This window comes from Rhinatrema bivittatum, chromosome 9 (genome assembly GCF_901001135.1).
Source record: "Rhinatrema bivittatum chromosome 9, aRhiBiv1.1, whole genome shotgun sequence".
In the NCBI taxonomy this organism is placed as follows: Eukaryota; Metazoa; Chordata; class Amphibia; order Gymnophiona; family Rhinatrematidae; genus Rhinatrema; species Rhinatrema bivittatum.
In genome coordinates this window covers 194215477-194225070 of record NC_042623.1, presented here as the reverse complement: position 1 = coordinate 194225070, position 9594 = coordinate 194215477, and the positions used below count along the sequence as shown (strand labels likewise).

At 44.4% G+C, this 9594-nt stretch overlaps 1 protein-coding gene across 1 annotated transcript; it reads right to left on the bottom strand.

Moving 5' to 3' along the window:
- Positions 1-1498: 1498 nt before the first annotated feature.
- Positions 1499-9389, bottom strand: LOC115099045 (C-C motif chemokine 20-like). Its single transcript, XM_029616315.1, has 4 exons — positions 9179-9389; positions 7297-7411; positions 2963-3040; positions 1499-1941 (listed from the first exon to the last, which is right to left on the bottom strand). The coding sequence occupies exons 1-4, from the start codon at positions 9255-9257 to the stop codon at positions 1914-1916; spliced, it is 300 nt and encodes a 99-aa protein (XP_029472175.1). The 5' UTR covers positions 9258-9389; the 3' UTR covers positions 1499-1913.
- Between the last annotated feature and the right edge of the window lie 205 nt (positions 9390-9594).

Sequence of the window (9594 nt, the reverse complement as noted above, 5' to 3'; positions counted from 1 at the left end):
GCCCTACTGCCAGTCTGGGTGAGCAGTCTCACTGGGCCCACCTACACAGGAACCCTAATTGCCACTTCCTGAAAAGTTTGGCAGAAATAGAAGTGAGTTGTGGGATTTTCTGCACCAATGTAAGCCATGGTTTCACTGGCACTCAGATCCATCGGAACCATTCAAGGTGGATTTTATGATTAGCCTGCTCACCAAGAAGGCCCTAGCTTGGAAAATGCCATTTCTAGAATGGGATGATCCAATTCTGAAACAAATAGACCTATTTGTGGCTGCTTTCTCCCAGGCTTTCAGCAACCCAGATTGCATTTAGCTATTAGAAAGTAGGATCGTGGGGCTCCATCAGGGTCAGCATAGCATAACTGAATACGCCATGGACTTTAACGAGCTAACCAATGACCTAAACTGGAATGAACCAGCCTTGCGTAATTACTTCTAGTGGGATCGAGGGTTCCATATCAAGAATAAATTTGCCCCACTAGATCCCGCAGCTAACCTGGAGGCCTTACTCACCCCATGTATGAGAATTGAGAAATGTTTGGGAGAACAAAGCCAAGAGAAAGAAAAGTAGTTATAGACCATGAGGAGAAAGCAAGGCCCTATCAACAGACCACTAACCTCCATGCCGGTCAATGGCATGAAACGCTGCATCTCTGAGTGGCTCCATCAAGAGGGTCTGTGTCTCTATTATGATCTCTCAGAACACTTCCAAATTACCAGCCAAAGGAAATCATGGAAATGCAGACTCCTGGCCCCATTAGAAGGAACAGGTCATGAGGTAACTCTCCCTCTCGGTATTGATATGGGCCTGGGGACATGTCTCTTTCATATTATCTCCCAGTACAACTTTCCTTGGGAGATAATGGGATCCCTGCTCTAGCCATGGTTGACTCTAGAGTGTTCATTTGTTTCCTAGACCTGATATTTGCTCACATATGGCAGATGGGATCAAGCATCATGGTAGCGACCATTGATGGCTCCCCTGTATAAACCATGATGCATAACCACTACGAGAGTCTTCTTCTCAGTCATTCTAGGCCTACTATGGCTTGAACAACATGAATCCAATGGAAAATGCTGTCTTCTTGTACTTTATTGAAGTGTGCTAAATTTTGCTTGTTTCTATCATGTCTCTCCCCCACCCATTGATTATATTTTGAGTACCTTAAGTTTTCTGAAGTGTTTAAATCTTTTCCTTTACCAAGATGTGGCCTTTAGAACTGAGGCCTTGCCATTCTTCCCTTCAGAGCTGGGGCATTTGAAAACAGTTCTCTGTTTAGAGCATAAATATTATTTACAGCTAACAAAGAGTTTTTACTCGTGCTAACGATTTTCCTTTCTTGTTTGCTTGAGATTTTAGTGTGTGCAATTTTTGTCAGTATCATGAATGCAAAATATTCTCCAAATCCCATTCCTAGAAAACAGTTATCCCAAAAGATTATTTAATTGACAAACAAGTAGCACGTTAGGGAAAAAAAGAACAAAAAATACCATCTGGGAACAAGGCCAGTATGTATAATTTATAGGGAGAACTTCTGTTAGTACAGGCACTGTGTTCAATACGCTCCACACATATAACTGTGTTTCATGCCTTGATAAGTCAGGAAAACCTATGGCTGAATGATATCGATGAAAAACATTTGCAATGTCAACTACAAAAATAAAAATACACCTTATAATAGTCACTGAATGGAGAAATAAGATACAACCATAAATAATCAATAACCTTAAAATTACACATTGTGTAAACAGAAGAACAGAAAGTCTCTGCAGCTTAAGCAAGCTAACGTGGTAGTGATGCAATATGGATCACGATCTTCGGTTTCTGAAGAAACCAGCAAAAATTGCTCAGCACACGATGATCTACAGCGCACGCTTGCACTTCAACCCAGCAGAAGGGAATCCTTCCAGAAATCTTAAGACATACTTTTCAGTTTTCTTCCTCTGGAAAAACAGCAACAAGGGAGACACCAGGGTTATCAATAGGATCTTGTAGAAAGGGACCAGACAGTATCAGGATAAGCCAGTAGCTATTTTGCTCTCATTGCAATGCCTGGAATTGTAGTCCCACTTTCCTTAGATGAATGAAAAGTACATTATTTATTACTCACTGTTTATGTTTGTTTTAGTTTTGTTTATATTTCATATTTATAGTATGTATACTTTATTGCCCATTGTCTAGAATTTTAGATAGCGTTGTTTATAGTTTATTTTATAGATAAGCAAACAATAACTGCAGGGCAGGGAGGCAGACTGCACCAAGGTATCCACTTAAAGGTGAATTTTAAAAGCTCTATGCACGCATTAATTAGGGGAAGTGCGAAGAAGTCAGGCTCGGTGGATTCTAAAAGCCACCCAGATGCGCCCATATCTCCCGCGGCGCGAACATCTCAAGAGCTTTCAAAAAAGGGGGGGGGGGGGGCTTGGGCGGGATCTGGGTGCGGCAATGGGCGTTAATCTGAGACGTGCGTGTAAATACCACGATGCGACCCGGCGTGCGTCAGAGCCCCCCTGCCGTGTAACTTTACTCCTGCTATGGATGCTGTGGGACTTAAAATGTAAAGAAAACTAGCCAGATTTGGGGTTTTAAGGATTGTGGCTAACTGGGGGGGGGGGGGGGGGGAGTGAAGGCTATCAAACCCGGGGGGGGTCGGAAGAACTGTCCCTTAACTGAGGTTGTGGTTGAGACTGTTTTTGTCCATAAGCAAAAAAGCTATAGAATGCATTTTTCTATATATTTGCTAAATCAATAATCTCTCCTTGGCACTGAGGACTGGATTTAACCTGCTGCCATTAACTTCCTCCCCCAGTACATTCAGAGCGGTACAGTGCGATTTCTTGATAGGACCTGCAAGGCTATAAATGCCAGAATTCGTAGGGATAGGAATAACTTGCTAGTCTGTCTGTTTATCTATCGGCAGGCTGGCTACCGGCAAAGGAAATTCATGTCTCATTTGCAGCTTACCTGGCTGACTTCAGGAACTTTTTCACCCATGCATCCTGAGGGTTAGCACACACATTGAATCCTCTCTTAGTGTGAAAACTGCAAAAGAAGAAAGTTCAGTCCATTAAGAATGTCTTTTTCTGGCACTGGAGCAAGTTACATCTAAAACAAAACAAAAAAAAACTACCCAGAAAATTTCCTGTAGAATTCATTGTGAAGTCATGGAGAATGTTCCTAGGGAAGAGATTTCTTTATTTATTGGAGTTAGATTCAAAGCGGTTTACATTCAGAAATGGAGCCTGCAGGATCTGAAGAGCAGTAGAAAACACAAATACCCCCTTCCGTGCACCATTTTTATCGCCTGAGCAGTAACTCTAAAAATGTGCCTGGGAAGATGGTGAACAGGAGGACCAATAATTCAGGGCAAAGCCATGAGGTCACCAAGTCCCAGCTTATAACTGCCATTGTAACCAGGGTTTTTAATCACTTTATATTTATTAAGTTTCAAATATACAATCGCAAGCGTATTTGAGATAACGCAAAGATTTGATCTAATGTATGAAAATGAAAATTACTTTTCTCTAAAAAGGGGAACAAGACTGATTAATGCCCTTCCAGCCCACAAATACAGAGAGGTCCAAGAGGAAAAAAAAAAGGTTTTTATTTCTTTCTGGTGTATTTCTTTCACTGTTGGGTCGTTCTTTTCTGAGTGTTAGTTCTTGGGAATATGTTGTAATGTTCCATAAATGGAAAATTTAAATAGCAAAGAGGAAACCCCCTACCCAAAATTTCATAATCCACAATGTAAGGGCAAAAGTAAAGCGAGGAGGCAAACCATCAGGAAAAAGACAAAGTAACAATAAATGCCAGAGTCCTCCAACTAACAATCCAGGTTGGGAAGCAGCAGATCCACCTTTTGCAGCTATTTATAATTAATCAAGCCGCAAATCTACAAGCGGATCAAAACCAAGGGACTAGCAATAGCCGCAGCTGAAACTGTATCCTGGTGAAAATGTTTGGGTGAAGGAATCTTATTTTAAGAAGGTTCATTGTATTGGGATCTAAGGAACGTTTGTACGCACACAGCCAAACCTGCTTGGGTGATGTAAAAGAGACTGTTTACTCTTTAGCTGCAGAGCCATTGAAATGCTCGGGAAAATACATGTCCTGAGATCCAGAAACAATAGCAAAAAAACAAAACATTTAAATATATTGACCCATAAGAACATAAAGAAGTGCCATGCTGGGTCAGGCCAAGGTCCATCCAGCCCAGCATCCTGTCTCCGACCATGGCCAGTATGGGTCACAAGGACCCTGCAGATCCCCAATAGTTGATCTGATTCTTGCATCTCACTCCCAGGGATAAGCACCTGCGTTCCCAAGTCTCCCTGCCTAATGACTGTTTATGGACCTTTCCTTCAGGAACTTGTCCCATCCTCTTTTGAACCTCACTATGTGAGTTGCCTTGACCACGTTTTCTGGCAACAGGTTCCACAGCTTGATTGTGCATTGGTTAAAAAATGCTTCCTATGATTTGTTTTAAATCTGCTGGTTGCTAATTTCACTAATCCTAGTGTTATTTGAAAGGGAAAATAATCGTTCTCTATTTACCCATTCCATCCACTCATGATTTTTATAAATCTCAATCGTATCCTCTCTCATTTGTCTCTTTTCCAAGCTAAAGAGCCCTAATCTGTTTGGCCTTTCTCCATAAGGGAGCTTTTAATCCCTTTTATCATTTTGGTCGCCCTTCTCTGTCTTTTTTGAGTTGGGGGTGTCCAGAGCCGCACATGATACTTGAGGTCTGACTCCACCATGGACTAGCCTGGTCAGGCTCACTGGTCTGTAGTTTTCCGGATCATTCCTAACAAAGTTACTGGAACAACTTCAGTCTCTAAGGAGGTTTGCAATATCTGACATATCTAAACTGTCCAAAATTAGTCATCCTCATTGAGGTTTTCTGTCATCTCTTTCTAACTTTATTGTAAATAGAAAACTTTTGCCATAGGCAGGAAAACTCCGAGGGATATTTCAGAACCACCAATAGGTACTTCTTAATATCTTTTTAGTAGAAATAGATGACATTTTTAGACATTTATTAAACAGTCTTTGGCTGTTAAGGTCTTCAGTTTTATTTATAAGAATTGAATTTGCATTCATCTTCTTGACTTCTCCCCCCTGAGATTCCAAGGATTCTAGTTTGGAAACATGAGACACTAAATTAGCATCATAGACAGTTAAATTTGTTTGAAGTTCCTTAGTTGATTCTTGATTCTTATCAAAATGTTAAGAAATGTTTTTCCAGTGCCTTTGTCAGAAGTCAAACAGAGTTAATATTACCACACATAGTGGATAATACTTTAAAATCGTCGGCTCAGTGTGCTGCAGCAGTCAAAAAAGCAAACAGAATGTTAGGAATTATTAGGAAGGGAATGGTTAATAAAATGGAAAATGTCATAATGCCTCTATATCGCTCCATGGTGAGACCGCACCTTGAATACTGTGTACAATTCTGGTCGCCGCATCTCAAAAAAGATATAGTTGTGATGGAGAAGGTACAGAGAAGGGCAATCAAAATAATAAAGGGGATGGAACAGCTCCCCTATGAGGAAAGGCTGAAGAGGTTAGGGCTGCAGCTTGGAGAAGAGACAGCTGAGGGGGGATATGATAGAGGTCTTTAAGATCATGAGAGGTCTTGAACAGTTATTTACACTTTCAGATAATAGAAGGACTAGGGGGCACTCCATGAAGTTAGCTAGTAGCACATTTAAGACTAATCGGAGAAAATTCTTTTTCACTCAATGCACAATTAAGCTCTGGAATTTGTTGCCAGAGGATGTGGTTAGTGCAGTTAGTGTAGCTGGGTTTAAAAAAGGTTTGGAAAAGTTCTTGGAGGAGAAGTCCATTAACTGGTATTAATCAAGTTGATTTAGGAAATGGCCTCTGCTATTACTGGAATCAGTAGCATGGGATCTTCTTAGTGTTTGGGTAATTGCCAGGTTCTTCTGGTTGGGTTTGGCCTCTGTTTGGAAACAGGATGATGGGCTTGATGGACCCTTGGACTGACCCAGCATGGCAATTTCTTGTGTTCTTATCAAATTGTTCCTTCTTGCTGTTTGACCAAAATTCCCAGAGAGTACTCCTCTTTGCTAGAGGTCCAAATCATTGCCGATTGGAGGGTTCCCGGTTACTGTATCTGCCTTCTTGCTGTCATCTTGGGGCCTCAGCTCCTGGCAGGCAGATGAGAAGCAAGCTCTCCCCAAAGGCCGGATCCCAAACCACGAGTATGTGTCAAGCAGATGATCCTGGCATCTCCCCTCCAATGGCCATTAAAAGAACTTCACTCACTGGGGATTCGAAAGCTCCAGGGGCAGCTGCACCTTAGGACTCAAAGAGATGCCAGCTCCAGCGACAACGAACCTGCCGCGAGAAGGACTCTCCCAAGGCACCACGGGTCCGGATATCTGTCCACAGGGCTGTTGCAAGAAGTGGGCAGAAAGGGCAACTGATTTGGGCGCCAAGCTGCCCTTTTGAATCAGTCTATGAGTGTGAACGTGTGCGAGCCTGAAAGGGAAGGAGACCACCAAAAACCAACCCTTGCCCAGGGGGCTGTATTGACTTCCATCTGCCATGTCTGAGTGGAGGAGTAGCCTAGTGATTAGAGCAGTGGGCTATGAACCAGGTGACCAGCGTTTGAGTCCTGCTGTCTCTCCTTGTGAGCTTGGGCAAGTCACTTTACCCTCCATTGCCTCAGGTACAAACTTAGATTGTAAGCCCTCTGCGGATAGGGAAATACCTACAGTACTTGCATGTAATCCACTTTGAAGTGCTGAAAAAGTGCAAAAAGTGGAATATACATCTAAATAAATAAATGTCTGTGCATGTTACCAACTGGAGGGCTCTGTCGAATTAGCCCTCTTCACCATTTCAAAACATAAAGCTGAGCGTTGAAAGATTAAAAAATTCACCGGAGAGCTAGGAATTTAGACCATAAAGCACTTTGCTACCAATGCCATCTTGCTCCCCAACCATTTTTTTTGTAACAATTAAAGTTAGAGGTGGCAAGTTAGCCCACACTCCACAAATGCCGAACGATGGCGTCCCTTGCAAGTGCACCGTGCGGTGGCACCGACTGGCGCACGGCCTGCATGGACACCGAACGACGATGCCTCCCCCCCCCCCTGCATCGTCCTGTGCACTAAAGGCGGAACGACAAGAGGGAATGAAGAGGGAGCACGGAGTGCGGTGAAGGTGCAAGCTTGGCCCCGGGCAGTTACAAGACTTTATCGCCCCAGCTGCAGGGGTGTGGTTGTGTGTGTGTGTGTGTGTGTGTGTGTGTGAGCCTCCTGACTTACATGACAGCGTCGATGTCGCAGACCTCGGCTGCGCTCTGCAGGGTGATGCGCCTGATGACCTTCGAGGGCAGCGCTTTCTTGGTGTAGGTGTAGCAGCAGTCCAGGTTATGTATCGCTAAAGGGAAGGAAGAAAACTCATTAGAAATCATGTTTTTTTCCTCTCTGCCTTTGCACAGATAATATGATTTACAATTAGGAGCAGCGGGCAGCATTTCTGTGATTACTTTCAGCAGCAGATCAGTCATCTGGCTTGTGGCTCTATTGCTTCGTCTTCTGTCTTATCTGTAAGTCTTCCTTTTTTTTTTTTTTCTGTTCTCTCATTTTGTGTTTTTTTTTTTAATTATATTTTTGTGTTTTATTGACAAAAAAAGATGTGGGCGATTTATTATGACCTTGGCCACTGTTCAGAAAAATTCCCTTTCCTGACTCTCTTCTTTCCAGCTACGCATGCTAAACCAGCGGGACACCTCCGTAGGGGAACGGGGTGCAGGAAGTCTCTCGTAGGTGCCCCCAGTTTAATTAGGTTCATCATGGCGAGAGCACTCAAAAGCGTATTCCTTAATTTACCGCCTCAGGAATGCAACACATTTCAAACTGATTTTGCTTGGGTTAACTGTCAAATGATTTTTTTTTTTTAATTAAAATAATAATTACATTGACAATTTAAAAAAAAAAAAAAGCAGTTTGGATAAAATTGGTGACGGTTAAGAAGCACGGCCCAACGAAAGATAAAACAGAGTTCAAATCCTGCAGATGCTCCTTGTGACCTCGGGCAAGTCCTCCATTACCTCAGGTACAAACGTTAGGGGGGTGATTTACTCTGCCCCCAGAAAAAACAGCACTAGAAACGCAGGGGTTACCACTCAGCAAAATGCCGAAGGGTTTACTTCACAGCAGTACCCGAGCACCGCAGTTTAGTAAATTCAACGTCAGTTTTTTTCATCGCAGTCCTGTCTCGGGCAGTGCGCGACGGTGACCCCCCCCCTCGTTCCGGGGCCACCGTGATTAAAAGGTTCTGCGAGATCCCTGCAAATGCCCCCCCCCCCCCACTGCCATGTTGAAAATATGTCTATGAATCTAGCGGGACCCCCTTCCCCAACCCCCGTCCCGTACCTCCAGTAGGTGTTAAGTCAAATTTTCAAAAGTCCCCTTTGACCCCACCCTCTGTTAAAAAAAGACAACCCTCATCCCTTGATTACGTAAGCTCCCCACCCCCCAAACCCCTCTCTCCCTAAGCTGCAGTGAGGGTGGGAACCATCTCCTGTGCTTCTGCCCTGCCGGCACCCGCGTTTCAGAATGGCGCCGGCAGACCCACGGGTGCTTCCTTGTACCCTTACTAGGAGAAGCCAAGGAGCACCTGAGCTCAGCCGGGGCCATTTTGAAAACATGGCGGGCAGGGCAGAAGCAAGTAGGCTAACTTGAAGTCCCTAGGGTCTAGCATGGGCAGAAAGCGATCTCCACTGGCCTCTGCCCCCCCTCTCTTCACAGTCCACTAAATGCTTTTAATACTCCGGGGCATGAAATCATAGAATAACGACCCCAGAGCTCAGATGAAGCCTCCATAATAAGCAGGCCAGTTATCTGCATCAGATTGCAGTGTCCTGTTGCATTCTCTGCTTAGAAACGGTGCTTGCTTTGTTTGCTCCCTGCGATTTGTAGAGCTGTCATTGCTGCTTGTCATTGTAACTAACTTTAGGCTGCAATAGTAAAGAATCCTTGGAAGGTTGAAATCCCAAGATCCAAATTCAAGACCTCGGCCAGCACTGCCACTGCTCAGCTTAAAGCCTGCTTTTCAGGGTCCAAGGCCAAGACAGGGAGAATGAGAGCCAGGACCAGCCGGGAGAGGGCTTCTCTCCGGGGGACGAGACCCCCACTCACCCACCTTCCACGACACTGAGGAGACAGAGCAGCCCCAGGGCCAGCAGAGAGACCAGAAGCAGAGCATTGCTGGCACGTCCCATCACGTTCAGAGATGCCGAGAGAGAGAAGCTTTCTGACGACTCCTCGAAGACGGATTTGCTTCAGTCCAGGATCCCGAGCCTCATATAGCCTGCGGACCAAGCAGAGGTGTGTGTACAACCACCGCCTCTGCCAGTGTCATGGGGATTTCCAGGCTCTCTCTCCCACACTTTTGTTACTTCAGTACTGACGCCTGCCCCACTTCTAAAAATAGGAGGTCAGGTGGCATGAAAGTAAACACCTGTTAGATAGAAGGAAAGGAAATGTGTGGGACGTCTGAGGAGATCTGGTATGAGGCGGGAGCACAAGCCTCAGGCCAGGCATGCGGTGCGGTGGAAT